At 32.2% G+C, this 16,699-nt stretch overlaps 1 protein-coding gene across 2 annotated transcripts in view; it reads left to right on the plus strand.

Moving 5' to 3' along the window:
• The first annotated feature begins 868 nt into the window (after positions 1–868).
• The window catches only part of LOC106458750 (AP-4 complex subunit epsilon-1-like), a 92,916-nt gene continuing 77,085 nt past the window's right edge, over positions 869–16,699 (plus strand). For both annotated transcript variants that reach the window (XM_022385062.1, XM_022385063.1), the window contains exons 1-5: positions 869–1,014; positions 4,299–4,485; positions 6,893–6,964; positions 9,682–9,805; positions 13,244–13,317. In XM_022385062.1, the coding sequence (XP_022240770.1) occupies positions 4,309–4,485; positions 6,893–6,964; positions 9,682–9,805; positions 13,244–13,317 (447 nt within the window). In that variant the 5' untranslated portion in view covers positions 869–1,014; positions 4,299–4,308. The remainder of the gene's footprint in view (positions 1,015–4,298; positions 4,486–6,892; positions 6,965–9,681; positions 9,806–13,243; positions 13,318–16,699) is intronic.

The following is a 16,699-nucleotide window of genomic DNA, read 5'->3' on the forward strand; positions in this document are numbered from 1 at the left end:
TTTTATTGTTTAGTTAGTTTTTCAGCTTTAGGGATATTCTATTTCAAGATTTCGACTTCAGACTAAAGATTTTGTGAGATTATTTGTTTATGCTAGTTTGTAACTTTTATTTATGTTTCTTGGTTGTGAGCACTTTAAGGGTTTATTTACTTTCACATTTGTTTACTCATTTATCTTGAAACTTAATTTCTAGCCTGAACTGTTGATAAAGACTTATTAACTCTTTTTCTCCTCCATCTTCCCTCTCTCCAAGTTTTCACAACACACCATAAACACTTGCCTTTATTTAACTTGTATTTCTGCGATAAAGATTGTTGATATATAAAATTTGGTGTTCAGTCTTTTCTCCGAGACAATCTCTGTTCAAAGTAAGGAAGAGTCGGATCGTTACTCCGTGATATAGTATCCGATGGATCTCCTCTTTCTGTGGATTCTACTCGTCCACTGTGAAGAAATCAATCAATTAGAGAATACTACACTTATAAAAAGTGAAAGAATTGTACTATTTTAGTTGTATAGGATTTTGGATACTTTTGTTTATGCTATATTTTATAACGGTAAAAGGTTATGCTTCCCTAGACATTCGTGTGACTGTAGAATATAGATAAACAAGTTCCTTTTTTGTGTCGGCTTTTTTATCCGGAAATTCTCCTTTACACTCAAAGGTTTATTTTGTCATGTTATTATTATATGTGAACTTTTTTATAGCCACTTCTTTACTTTCCCAACCTTTGTTAAATCGTATTTTATTTCATTATGTTTATCCTTTATATTTAATTTGTGTTAAAGGTTTGGCATTCGTCCGCCATTAATAATTATATAGATAGGTACTTCTCCATCGTTCGATCGATAGGGGGCAGCAATGTTGATAATGTGGAGTTCAATAATAATATTAACAAGTTACGGATAACGTTTGGACTTTTGTTATTTACATATGCTTCTTTATCCTTTGACAGTTTTTTAGTCTAGTCTAGCTTCAAATTTATGGCCTGATAAACAAAGTGCTATAAAAAGGTAAGATTTTTAAATTGGTGTTAAAATTATTCATTGTGATTTATACAAATAGTTTGAATTAGGCTCTACACTCAACTTAGAAAAAAATGTTTTATTTTTATTTGGATCCTACTCTGTTAATCCTTTCCTAAACTTTAACTTGTGCCCTCTCTTCCCGTCATTTTTAAAATATAGCACAAATAAATCAGAGATCTTAATGCGATCAATTCCTACCCACCCCCCTCTAGACTAGCAGTAGTAGTACTAGTAATACTACTACTAGTAGTATAAACTGTGACAGTGTAACTCACTAACTGTAAGATAACTCCTCTTTCCCTGGAATCATTCTACTACTAGTGATAGTACTAGTAGCCCTTCTCATAACTTTTTCCAGCAAGTTGGTATCTGTTTTGGGATCAAAAGTGTTCATAGTAAATTATGGGCCTATTAGTATTAGTCTTGCATCAGTTGTGGGAAAAGTTTTGAAATGTCTGATCAAAGTTTTAGACATTTAACAAAGTTTAAAATCTTATTGGATAGTCAACTTGGTTTCATTAAGGAAAAATCTTGCCTTACAAATCTTTTGATATTCTTTGAAAAGGTTACTGCTTAGGTAGATGAGGGTAGGGGTGTAGATTTGGGGTGGTTAACTGCATCAAAGATACTGCAGACTTGCAAGGAGATTTAGGTCATTTAATGCATTGGACCAATACGTGGCAGATTATGTTTAACTATCCAAAATGTAAGATTTTTCAGAATTCATGTTATTGTTACAATTTAAATGAGAATACATTAAATACTGTGGTTGAAGAAAAGATCTTGGTGTTGTGATAAAAAAAATTACTTAAGTCGTCTAAACAGTGTATTGTAGCTAGCAGTAGGGCTAATAGGATTTTAGGTAGCGTCTATAGAAATTATGAATACAAGACAAGGGATATTATTGTTTCACTGCATAGATCACTTGTAAGGCTTCATTTAGAGTACTGTGTACAGTTTTGGGCTCCCTTCCTCAAGAAGAACATTGATTTGTTGGAGAAGGTTCAGAGAACATCCACTAGGATGATACCTGGGATGGTGGGATTGTCCTAAGAGGAGAGATTAAATTCTCTAAACTTGTTTTCTCTGGTGAGGAGAAGGGTCAGAGGAGATTTGATTGAGGTGTTTAAGATTATTAAGGATATTGATAATATAAATCCATCAAACTTTTTATGTGTTTAGCAGTGAAAACAATAGGACAAAGGGTCATTAATTCAAATTTTAATACCATAGGAGTTGTCTGCAGTTTAGACAGTATTACTTTTTAAATGGGGTGGTTGGCTTTTGGAATGAGCTGTCTTCAAGGGTGGTGGAGGCAGAAAATGTAACTGAGTTCAAGAAAAGATTGGCTGAATACATGAGTAGTATGGGGGTGGTTATAGTTGGGAGCTGGAAAGGACAACATTGATGGGCTAATAAGCTCCTTTTTGTTCCTTTAAAATTTTATGAACTAGCATCCCCTTCTTGCAAGCAAGCATCTAAATGAAAATTATAACTTACAGCAATTCAATGAAATAAAACTTCAAAATTCAAGGTGACAAAGGCTATATTATGATCTGGACATTTTTATTTACAACCACAAAGGAAAATGTGAAAATCAAGAAGCCTAAAGGTAAGACCTCTGCAGGCTCTCACCCTGTTGGGCTAATTGTTGGACCACTTTCTTTCAAAGTTTACATTGGTAATATTGTTTTTCTACAGTTTGTGAGATTCTTATGTTTTAGATTCCATAGTTTTAATTAATTCTTTGTGCTTCTCAAACAGACATAGACTTGTAAGTTGTTAGTAATGTAATGCATTATTCTATTCTGATTAATTTGCATAAGTTGGTATCCTTTCTTAGATAAGGAACTCAAAACTGTGTAAAATATTCCATGTGAGGCCTAACTAGTGATTTATATTGAGATATAACTACCTCTTTTGACTTATAAGTACATCTCAAGATTCCATTATGTTTAGAACCAGCAATATAACACTGATTTGATGGCTTGAGTGACTTATCTACCATTGTGTCAAGATTCTGTGCCTCAGAAATGTTATTGATTGATTCTCATCTCTATTAAAAGTGATTCAAGTTATGGTAACCCAAATGTATTATCTGGTATTTAATATAATTAAATGTTTTTTTCGAACTGCTTACTTCAGAATTTATGAACATGCAATGTTTTCCAACATGAATAACAGAACATGTAATGTAACAAAATCCTTTTAATGGGTTATTTATAGATTATTTATTCTATGATAATGCATAATAATTCACTTAGAAGATCAAATATTCATAAAAAATTTTGATTTTATGATTCCGTTTGTAACTATCTAGCTGCAACTATTTGGATTTATATTTAATGTTCAAAGTGTCTTAAATTGTTAAAATATTTTTATATTAGTTTTAAGGTACATTCTAACTAAATAGTCCAATTTTGCCATAAATATGATATTGGTATGGTTGTGAAATAATTTTTATTTTAATAATAGACTGCTATCTCATGATATGCAAGTTATTATTCTTACAGACTTTCTCTTTTCATCTTCTTTATAGTCAAAACCAGTAGGTTCTTTCATGTAACACAAATGATTTAGGCCAGGCTAAGCTACCTGGTAAAAAATCAACTTGGTTAAGATTACTACTGATTACATTGAAGGGCTCTGGGGTGTCTACACCTTCATTAATGGTTATATTATTTTCACAGGTATAGGGATGGCTTCTCCTTTTTCACTTTAGGTTTATTTTATCTTAAATAAACTGTCTTTATGTTATTATTTATAATAATTAGATTGCATTGTTTCATCACTTGGGTATATTCTTCATTAGTGATATTTTTGGCTGTAATCCTAGTATCTCAAGATGTTTGACTATTTTAGCTAATAGTACAAAATAAAACTTATTATAATTATAAAAAAATATACAAATACAAAAATTTTAACCAGTACTGTTAATGAAAGTAACATTAAAGTAGTGGTAATGGTGGATACAACTGCCTAACTACATGTACACAAAAAATAATATTAGTTAATACCACTGTCACCCAACTGTATATGTAACATGATGTCATGAATGTTATTTGAAAAAAAAAGTTAGCAGACAAACTGTGGATAATATATTCTGTATCGTAATTTATGAATTGCTGCTGTATCGAATTATTGCTCAAATAACTGGGTCACAAGTGTTGTTGGGGAATTATTGCAGTTGAAGATATAGTGGAAGTATAGTGTTGATTTTTACTGAATTTTATAGCATAATTTTAAGTCTTCTTTTTTTTGATTTTCAGAAATAATTTAATGGTGTATGAAATGACAGACTTCTGGGGGAAAAGCTTAGGATCTTTTCAAAGCTTCCTATCCAGTAAAACTGGATTAAGCAGAGCTGAATCTGTAGCTTCTACTCTAGGTAGTTTAAGCTGTCAGCTACATCAAGAAAACTTTATTAAAGCTGTTGCATCAGCAGAAAGTAAACAGGTGAGAAACATCATGCATAAATAATTGATTTCCTTAGTCTATACTAATAAATATATTTTTTTGTGGTTCAGAAATATTCTTTTTTTTTCAGGTAGAATTTATATCATTGATTTAGTTTGATTTTCATGTATAATGCATCTATTTAGGTTTAAAGTATTTTGTTTTGGATTGATTATTGAAATGCATTATTAAATGGAATTTTTCTGTTTAAAGAGTTTCTATGTCTTTATATAAGACTATCATATATTTGAAATTAAAAAGTTCTATTGCATTTTTATTATGTTTAAGGGCAATTAGTTATCTAACAATTCTTGTAACACATTGAAATTATACTTAAATTACTTTATAAACAGTTATTTAAATCACAGCAAAACATAGCTGTATTAAATTGGTTCATATAAATTCCACTTAAATTAATAATACACGTTAAATCCATTTAATTAAAAGAAAATACACAAGGCTGTGTTTAATAAGATTTATATTTACTGACAGCTAATTGTTTTTTCATCAAATAAGGAAAGCATTAGTTTATATTTTAAGCTTTTCAATTACACAAACATGGATGAAAAAATACTTTTCTGGTTATAAACACACATTATAAGAATGTAGACACAATTTTTTATGTATTAATAACTTTATATATTTGAAATGTACTGTCTGTAAAAAAATGTTATTCAGTATATATTAAAACTTTTTGCTCTTTTTTAGCTTCTAAAATATATTGATAATTATATATGAGCTAAGTGCCTATTTTGGTTTAGTCGTATTATGCAACCAGTGATTCCCAGTAGGAACCTGATAGGCCACATCAGGCCCTTGAAAGCCTGATTTGCGACCCGCATTAGGATCAGATATTACAAAATAAGCAAAACTGTATTTTGGGAATGATGCATTCCTCAACAAGCTCAGGCTCAGTCCTTGGCTTCATGTTCATAACCTGAAGAGGCCTAGTGTAGAAAATAATTTAGGACCACTGTTTTGCACTTTTGTGACAAAAAAAAAGTTAAATCAGTTTAAAATTGTGCATGATACAATTGCCAACTATGCAGTGATTATGTTTAAAAATAGCTTTGTTTATGTGTCAAAATTTAAAATTTGCAACCCTTGCCTAAACCAAAAATAGCTTAAAACAATAAACTTTTAAGAGGATGTTAGACATAATTAATTTAATTCCACCAACAAAGCAATTTGGTACTTTTATTTTTTTATGAAATAACACACAGACACACTATTAGACTTTGTCTTTTATCAGATCATTAATCAGACTGTCTGGCCAGAAGTTACCACTTGTTGAGGAACCAGAGACAGCGTAATAACTGAGTAAAAAGTTATAAATCATTTAAACTGACCCAGAATTGACTCAACTAAGTCTAGAAATGCAGATTTTGACTATAAATTGATTCTACAGTAAACCATTTATTATGTGGGCATGCATGAATTATGAAAAAAAAAGCCATAACCAGGTAATTTTGTTAAATGTTGGGCCTTGTTTAATTTGTATGCCAGTTTATGTATATGAAGTATGCAGGTTGAGTGATTTGTTTTGTGAGTAAGAAAATAATAAAAGAAAATAAACTGGAGTATCATGACAAAAAATATTCATACATAAATGTTTCATTTAACAGCATTTGGTGTGGTAAGTTAGGCCTAGAGAGGATCTAACTTTACTACTGCTTTTAGGTTTACATTTATGTATGTATACCTGTGTGTCTATATACATATATTTAATAACTCACCCATTGAAGATGTTGAATACATTAGTTAACATTCTGTATTCACTTGCACATGTTCAGTGTACTGTACCTATGTAGATGAATATACAGGACAAATATTTAATTTTAAAAATTGTGTAAGTGTAAAAGCATACAGAAATTCATAAACATGTAGTGTTTTGGCATATGAAAAGGGATTATAGATTCTTTTGAATGTGGGAAGTGAATTTAAGAGTTTTGTAATCCATGTCCTAAAGGAAGGCCTGAATCCCAATGCAAGAAGAGTATTAGAATATGCACATTTGATTATATTCTGTTATACAATTAATTCTTAAATATATTGTACGAATGAGGTGTGAAGTTTATGTCTTTCTTGATTTTCGTATGTGTTGGGCAGTCATTTCAGAACTGCTTTATTATAAAAAGATTAGAAACAATTTAGCAACAGAACTTTAGATATTTTCCCTTAAATCACTTTTTGAATTAGTATTAAAAGATATTGTTTATTTTCCTACATTTTAAAATTAAATAACTTGTTTTTTAGTTAGTACTGTTTCAGTTTTAAGATGTAAATGTAACACCTGTAATTTTCAAAGTACTGATAAATTTATAAACTGTAACTTATGCATTTGTAATGAAGCAACTCAAATTATTCAAAAGTGGAAAATAATTTTACTTACTTGTAATTGACTTAGGAAGAAGAAGATTTGGTCAAGAAAGAAATCAATGTAGTAGAGAATATTTTATCCAAACCAGGAATTTCCCCAGTATGTATTTTTGCTTTTGGCATGCCAGCTTTATAAGTTAAATTTCAAGCCTTCTAAATAAAATTTAGTTTGTATTTTAATTTTGTTCACCTTTAGAAACCATTCATTTTCCATGTTTTAGGTCTCACTAAGTTTTAACATTCCCTAAATGAAAGGTTTCTAAAAGGAATAATCTTTGTTACATAAATTTAATAAAATGCTCTTTTGATATCTTTCAATTAGTTTTGCTTTTTGGGGAGAAATTCAGTTGTAATGTTTAAGTATCACTGATAGAATATGAAGTTTATCAAGTATTTTTCTGAAGTTATAGCTGGAATAAAGTGAATGAAATTTTGATATAATAAGTACTTTTATTCAATAATAAAACTGCGTAGCATATTCTAAAAGACATTTCAGTTTTGATCATGTATAAAGTTAGATCTAGCTGCAATTACAAGATCTGGTATTGATCAGTTATCAAACTGCATATGTTTGAAGTAACATATAAATGGAATCCTGTTAACTCTTTCAGCACAGGGACTGACCTTGTAACCATTTTATGCTTGTTATAGTTTTCATGCTCTAACTTTTAAGTTTGTAAGCGAATGTTAATGAAATTTGGCAGATCATCAATAAACATTACAATGCTTTCATAAGCAAAATATCAAATATTTTCATTAAGTATTAAAGTTTGTAAAGCAGTGTTATTCTCATGTCTTTTTTTTTCTTTTCACATGTTGCCTATCTATCATGCAAAGTAATATTCATTTTAAGATTAAAAATACTTCTAAGCATCAGAAAATTTTGAAATTTCACATATGAAATCTTTATAATGTCCAGATAGTTATCAAATGTTTCTTAAGAAAAAACTATATATTTTATCTGTTATTTTCAGTAATTAATCTCTGTAAGGATTCGGTAGATTTGACTGATCTCGCAACCACCATAAGAAATTAGGAAATAAATATAAATTATGCCTCTTTCATTCTAGAATGAACAGAAATTATAGTATGAAAACATAAATGTTTAGACTAAATAACTTAAATCTCATAACATTATACATTTATATATATTTATTATTTTCATTATATTGACCATTCAGCTGTACCTGGCTAACAATACAGAAGTTACAATAATGGGGCTCACGTGCACTCATGTTACCGCATCAAATAACATAAAACTGACCTTTGGTCTGTTCAAAGTAACTTGTCTTGTCTTGTCTTTGATTTAGTAGACTAGTATTTTGTAAAATACAGTCACATTTCTGTTATTATACATTATATATCTATATAGATTATTGCAATCTTGAAATAAGTTATTAAACATATTTTTCTTAAAACATAGAACATCAACTAAGGAAATAAAGGAAACAATTATCTCTTCTAGTTCCGAACTTTGTACTTGGTTGCTGTTTGATGCAGGTTGTTAAGCTTTTAAAAAATGTGTATATGGAGGATATAAAACAAAATATTTTTTTTGAGTTTTATATATACATTTGAATAACTAAAAAAAATCATAAATTATTACATTAATACCATAGAATTCCACTATAACTTATCAAGCTTAGTAACTAATATGTATTTTTGTCTAAGAAATGTGAAATTTTGAGCACATCCGACCTCATTGAAATATTGGTTCAAAAAAAAAAAAATGGCACCAAGCCTATTAAAATGGCTGAGAGAGCCACTAGGAGGACATTCTGAGCTTCCAATTGGTTATTCATATGATATATAGAAGTAAGTGTATATAAGAGAGCATTTCCAAAAATGGAAAGAGATGGGCGGGATGCCACTGTGTTTGATTTATTACATGAGCAAAATCTTAACAAATTAAAAAGATAAGAGGCTTTTATTTTATATTCTATTTGTCAATATCAGTAGTTTGAGTTTCTACTTCATACGAAACTATAGACTAAGTATTTTGACTTCACAAACATCTCATTTGAACCAGTGCTGCATTCAACATATCACGTGACACACAATAATTGTTTATCTGTGTTTTTTAATATTTGCTTTTAAATCAAGAATTGAGTAATATATGGTACAAAAATTTGAATTGTAATCTACAGTTTGATACCAAAGTTATTGACATAAATTCATGAAACAGTAGTTCAATAAAATTTTGAATATGAGATAACAAGTGAGATGACATGGCCTTTCACCCATGACCTGTCTCGAAAAGGTTAAGAGGATAGGATGTTCACTTATAAAACCTCTCACTATGAGTGTAATTACCAAACTATATTCTGTTGTTATGGTCAGAAAATTGGTGGGTCCTAGAGTCTCTTTTCACATAAATATTCATTATTAATTATTATGATAACATTTCATGGTATCCTAGTCAAATTAACAACAACGTATATACATGTAGATCTAGTGAGATATCTATAATATTTGGTTGGATGGTGGTAAAAATCAACTTACTAACTGCCGGACCATAACAACATAATGTAGTATGATGTTCATACTCATATTGAGAGGCTTTACAAGTGTACTGTGATGGTGATAGCTTTACTATAGGATAGAATGATGTACATACATAGTTTATTCTTTGACTTGAAATTGATATAAAAGTAACTTTGGTATTTTAAGATGTTGAGTTAAGACAAATTACATATTCATGTTTTATCATAGGTTCTGAAACAGAAAAGGTATTTACTACTGTATAACCTAATCACATAACATCTGCTTTTGTAAAGGAATATTGAACACAATATTTGTATTTCATTTATTTTATAGAAATTAGTGGAGCAGTGCCTTATCCAGGCTTTGTACTGTGAGATGTTGGGCTATCCAGTTACCTTTGCCTATGTTCATGCTGTGAAACTGGCTCAGCAGGGGAATATTCAGCAGAAACGAATTGGTATTTTAAAATAATCCATTAGCGATGTTTTAAAATTAGTTTTTTTATTACTGATGAAGGTTCAAGTAGAAGTAAAGTTAAAGAACTCCTTTAAGATTTTGTATTTATTTGAAATTGTTTCAAATCCATTGTTTTCTCATCATTATAATTTTCAACATCAACAGGTTATGGAGAGTTGAGTACATAATATTAAAATAATTTTAACTACGCAGATCAGCAAGTTGTTTGAAAACCACAGCTGATATAAAATTGCAGAGGAACAGCATGTATCAGGACTACATTTTGACATTTTCTGGTGTTTCATAGGCAGTTTGATGGCACTGAAAATTGACTGCTTCTGGAAACGGTATTTAACTGCCCTCCTAGTGCAAGATATTCATACACTTGGATCATATAAATGTGTTCAGATCAAGGGCCTTAGAATTTCCAAGATGGGAATACTCCTTGTACTTAATGGAATTGGATAAAAGAAATGTGTATTAACTTGGAGCATTGGAATAATCTAGAAAGAGACCTTCAACAAGCTGTACCCCAGCTGAGTGCAGCATTTTGTGACAGGTGAAAATCCAGGAGCACAATGGTCAGTGGCGAAAGCTGTCTGTGTACCCCAGGCAATAATATACAACATGATCAAGAAGGATCAAGTGTAGAAAACTGTATGAATGGTAATTAGCAAGAGAAAAATGGCAGTATATGGTAACACTTGAAGTGTATGCATACCTTGATAACTGGGACAAGTCTTTTACCATTTTTTACTGGTCAGTGGGTGGAAAAAAATTTCTAAAAGCAGTACATGGCATTTACATATCTTTTTTTTAAAGGGGATTATAGGGATTAGAGAATAGATTCAAACATCAAGGTGAACTCTGTTTTCTATCAGATTAATTCTGACCCATTATAGCACACATACAGCTTGGTATGTAAATGAGAACAATAGTGTATGGGTTCACCAAGACAATGGTTCCAGTCATATTTCCCATTCAGCCATTGCCTACTTCAGGCATCTGGAAAATAAAACATGTTATTGCATATGAAGAGATATCAGTAAAGTTACCAGAAGCAGTGCTTATGGATTTCTGTGCAATTAGACAGAAAAAATGCTACAACCATCTAGTCTTATTAAACTTTGGGCATTGTTAGGTGTATGCCAGTTGATATATATGAGGTATGTTAGTTGAGTGATTTTGTTTTGTGAAGTAAAAATAAACTGGAGTACATAATAAAACATATACATACATATAGCATTTTATTTAAAAGCATTTGATGTGTTAAGCCTAGAGAGAATTTAACTTTGCTTGCTAATGCTGCTTTTAGGTTTAAATTTCTGTGTGTGTTTATGTATGTGTATATATATATATATATATATATATATAGAGTGAGATGTGTGTGTATTTAAAAACCACTGTAGAGGTTAAGTATTAGTTAACCTTTTGCATCCACAATTGAAATATCAAAATTTATAATGATATTGAGTGTTGTGAAAATAATCGGCTAATTGAAATTAGGGTGTCCCATTATTTCTATTTTCAATTGTTCCAACTATCCAAGTAATCAGAATATTGTTAATATGTTTAGTTGTTATTAAGCACAGTGATACATAGAATTATCTCTGCTATTTCTAATTTTAGTCTTAAGAGTTTATTCAGATTTGATAATTTTTTTTTTGGGTGGTGAGGTGTCATGATTAGAGGATCTTCAATTCCAAACTTGCTCACATTGTCTTTGTTAGGGCAAATCTGCTATCTATCACTCACTATTTTGAACTGCTGAATAGAGGAAAGGCAACTGTTGGGCAGCACCTACTGGCAACTTTTTCTCTCCATCTTTAACTGTTGACTAAAGGGAAGGAAACTGGCTGGTAGCACCCACCATGAACTATATTTTTTCTTCTTCTTGAACTGCTGAATAAAGGCAACAGATACTGCTTACATTTTCTTCGTACTAATTACACAAAATTATACTAATTGTTTAATCAAGTGTAATCAATTTATGGGGCCATTTATTAAATGAGCAAATATGAATAAATGCCAAGGTCTAGCCTGTGGCCATGTTCATGGTACGTGTGACACTTTTTATTGGCTTTCAATTCTTCCTGATTAATAAACTACAGTAAACTAAAAAGTTAAAGTACCAATATTCACTATGGTCCAAATGAAGTTTCAAAACCAATATGCAATTAGTTCTGTGCATATTTCACATCTGTTGCAAGAAGATATGTCTGTTTCAGAACACTTTTATATGCTATCTGCCATATAAAGTGATGCACTGAATCTGTCTTGAGATTTTATCAATATCTGATGTGATACTTTGATATCACTTTAATTTTGTTTATTGTTTATGTGTAATTGTGTGACAAAAAATTAACTGCTGATGTCAGGTGGAGATTTTTGATGAATATACAAACTGACAGAGCTATTCAAATGTTAGGAAACTGTAGTGAGAAGGCTGTAGCTTGCTGTCAGACAACTGGCTATATAGTTAGACAGACTAGAAAGTCTGGGAAGTTCTGAAGATTAACTGTGGCATAATATTGCTGTGTACTCAACAAGGCCAACAGAAATCACCATTCCACTGTATATAAACTTGATATGGATTCCAAGCCATTGTCATTGATTAAGTGATCAGGAACAGACTTCATGACTCTTCTTCAGTTGATTGCATACCAACAGGCAGATTATCTGGACTTTTGTTGTCATTATCAGAACTGATGGCAATACCAGTGGACAACTTTACTATCAGGATATTATTTCTTTGGCGTTGATTGACAGGTTTATATCTGGAGATCCAGAGGTAAAGAATATGCTTATTGCAACATGGTAGGATTTAACTGTTTTAGGTTGTAGTTCAGTTACTGTGTGGGGGAGGCATAAGAATAGACTTGCAGATTTTATAGCACTTTTAAGGGGTGGATTTACTTTGGTATATTTAACACATTGGACTCAATCATATGACTTTATGCATGTACAATTTTTACTAGCTGCATGATAATGCTAGTTTAATGCTATCAGGGTTGTGATAACTTTCTTGAATAAAAAGCAATGGAGGTCATGGATTGACCAGCTGTTCTTCTGATTTGAATCCCATACAATGTCTCTGGAACCTCAGAAGGTGCCACATGTATCAGTACATTAATCCACCATATGATATCAGAGAACTTAGCACTGTGTGTGTACACATGTGAGCACAGTATTATGTTTTACTTTCCATGCAAAAAAAAATAAATAATATTAAAGAAATTGTAGAAATCTTGCTGCAAACCTTTAATACTTTAGACTGCAATTGGCTCAAAGCTGCCAGTTTTGACTGTGAATCAATAGAAATATGTTAGTACTGTTTGTGAATATATTTACAGATACTGTATACTGTTGAAGAGGAAAATGTGCATCTCATTGTTTCTTAGACATGCAGCTGAAAATGTTTCTTTGTTTCTGTTATTAGGATATTTAGCCTCTAGCCAGTTTCTTAGTATGGAGAATGAACTTGGGTTACTTCTTATTAACACAATACAGAAGGTAAGTTTATAATTAAACATGTTGTAAGTCATTACAAGCTGGTAATGACTTAAATCTCTTTTAAAAGCTACCTCTACATCAATAGACTCAATTTCTTGAGTGTTACTAATTTTGAGTTTTGGGTAATTGTTTAAAGGATAATGCTCTGAGGTTACAATATTACATGTGATGTAATGGGATTAGTAAAGCCATTAACAAATCTTATTGCTAGTTTTTGATCCACACTATTTATAGGAATCTATTTATACTTCTCCACTGCAAATTTCTGAAGCCTTTACATATACTGTTTTGTTGAAAAGCATGGCAAAATGTTTCCAATCTTAAAAATGTTCATTATTGTTGTTCATTGTATCTATATCATTTTACAGTGTATTGTTCTGAACATTGTCAATGTCTGTGCCATTAAAAATTCCAAAACATACCTCCACTGCCACTTATAGCTATTACTATGGGTTTCTTCTTTGCCCATCTAAGCATGTCTGATTTTTTTTCTCGCTTGGTCCAGTCTTTTATACCCCACTCAATTGTTCTTGGCAATAATTGTCTCGTCATACTCTCCACCTATGTCAGTGCACCCTCTATCCTGTTACTGTATATAAGCACCTCATTCAGATAATTTTATCACTTTTTCTTGACAGTGTCACTAATGGGTTACCCAGTATTACAATCGTTTGGAGATACTTTGAATGTCAACATCTTATCTAGTTTATTTCATAATAATAATAATTTAAAAAAATATGTTTTTTTTCTTCATCCAATTAGCAAGCCAATTATGGTATGAATTCCTGGATTCTTATTTCTGGCACAGAGACAACTTAGGTTTCTCCTTCCTCACCTCTGATATCTAGCAATTCACAACAATTGGTGAGGGAGGAGTTGCTCTCAGTTGAGATTGTCAGTGATCTTATTTGTAGTAAGATGGAGACATATATTCAGATCTGTGGTGGTCCTTTTGGGGGCTCTGAGGCTGCAATTGAGAGTGATCTTTGACATTTTGGAGAGACTTTAGATTCACTTTTTTCTGTACCTTCTTTTAGTCTGGATTTTCAGCCACCTGTGGGTCAGTGGTAAGTTTGTGGAATTGCAGCACTGGTGTCCAAGGTTTGATTCCCTAGGGTGGACGTGGCAGATGGTTTGAAATTGCTTTGCTCTAACAAAAACGACTTACTTTACCTCACAAAATGCTGTTCCAATCAGTGATAATAACCATAGTCTTTAAATGACCTATGCAAAACGAAAAGGAGGCCACTTTGGGATAAGCTACCTTTGATTTGTTTTTCTTCTGTTGGTTCTTCGAGTGTGTGATGTTTTGGACTTTTTCCTGGTAGCTTTTGAGTCTTCAACTTACTTGATGGTTGGATGGTCTGGGAGCAAAATTTTAGTTTTTTCTCTATATACGGATATTGCGGTTCATGCTGGAAGGTTTACTTCTTAGTTACGTGAAGGGGCAGTAAGGCCTTATCTGGCACGTTGTTGGAACTTCGTGATTTTGCCTACCGCCACCAGGTGGAGGCATTTTTTTCCAACTGTCAAATAATACATCTGCTTCTCAAATTTTGTGGTTCTAAGACAGAGTTTGTAGTTCACAAGTATAGGTCTATGTCCCCTGATGGGACAGAGTAAGTCTACGGACTTACAACTCAACTTCAACATTTTGTTTCCTTTCACTTAACTTTGTTAGACTCTCAGATTTACCAGCTTCATTGAGGACTAGCTGGATCCATTGTTATCATGCACAGCTTTTACTTTCCTCCCGGTTGTTTTTGGAGTTTCGAATTTCATCAGCTCCTAAGTGGAGATCATAGTTCTTCCCCTATTCATGAGTACTGATCCCTGACATCAGCTCCTTGGTACATTGGTGCTCAGAATAGGTTATTTCTATATATACAAGGTTTTCACTGCTTTATCGATTATTGTATACTTTCAGAGGCTGTGGGGGCTTGGTTCCAAGAATTTCTTGACATGTGGTAGACTTAATCATGGGTCCAGAAGTTCTGCAGGTCCTTGGGTCACAATTTGCTGTTCAGTTCACATCTTACTCACTATTATCTACCAAACCTGTAGAGTTTCCATCTCCTGGAGTTCATCAGGATTTGGAACTTATTTCTAGGGTTATCTGAGTCTGGTTGGTCTGAAGGTAGTGAGAGAGTTGGGCTAGTTCTTCAGAGTTTTTATTCCTGTCAGTTGTTGGGCCTTGTCTATATCAATGCCTAGATTCTCCAAGGTTCACATGTTACTCATTTCTCAACCTGTGTTGATTTTATTATTGGGATTGTAGATGTCCAACTTGGTTGTAGTCAGTTCTCACCACTATTGGTGTTTGTGGTGCACAAGGGTCAGGTACTGCAGTTTTGGGTTTTTTCTTTTGGACATAGGCTTAACATGGGTTCTGCCATATCATACAAATTTTCTCATCCTTTTCATTCCATCGTACTGTGCACACACCATTCCATGGACGACTGGTTACTGCTGGCAACATTTTGTCAATTGTTAGACCATCACATCTTGATTCTACTTTCAGATACAACCCAGGAAGGCTTCCCTTTCTGGACTGCAACATCTATTCTTGCTTCAGTTCATTGTAATCAGTCTGGGTATTTTTTATCTCATCTCTCAGTTGGGATCAGCTGTCTCACGTCCTGCTCAACGCTATAGAATAAGATGCTTACTCTTACTCACCTCTCCTTCTCCCACTGCATGGATGTTCTTTTTCTTCTGGGAATGTGGGCATCACTTGAATCCTTCATGCCTTTGGGACGAGAACACAAGTGGTTCTCTTATTGGTCTTTAATTGACCAGGGATCGTACACATCTATTTTCTGGGTTCCCCAGTTTCCTTATGGATTTTTCTTTGATCTTGAGGGGTTGTTAAGTTGGGACACTACTACGATTTGGGTTCCTTTACTATCATCTCGTCCAGAGTTGCATTCTCTTTATGAATGCCTTATTTCAGTGAAAGGATACATATACCAAGAGTCAGGAATTCCTGAGCCTATGCATGGATGACGATGATTCCCTACACAATGTTTTTGTCCTTCTCACTCTTCAATAGGCAAGACTTTATGGTCTGGGCTTATTAACCCCATCACCCTGGGTACTATTTACTGTGCATGACACAAGGTTTTAGTGTCTTACATTCAAAATTTTATTAAACTGCTTTTTGTTTCTGTTATACTACTTAGAATAGCATGAAATGTTAGCTAGTATTCCATATTTTAATAGTATATAAGTTTTAAGTTCTTAATTCTACAAGGCAATATTTAAAAAAATACCTGAATTTCCACTAGTGTCACGCACATGACACATTTTCTTTTTAGCATATCATCATCCCTATTTTATCCACCACCTCTCGAAAAAGTACGAAATTAAACTTAAAATACTC

This window comes from Limulus polyphemus, unplaced genomic scaffold, assembly GCF_000517525.1.
Source record: "Limulus polyphemus unplaced genomic scaffold, Limulus_polyphemus-2.1.2 Scaffold509, whole genome shotgun sequence".
NCBI lineage: Eukaryota > Metazoa > Arthropoda > Merostomata > Xiphosura > Limulidae > Limulus > Limulus polyphemus.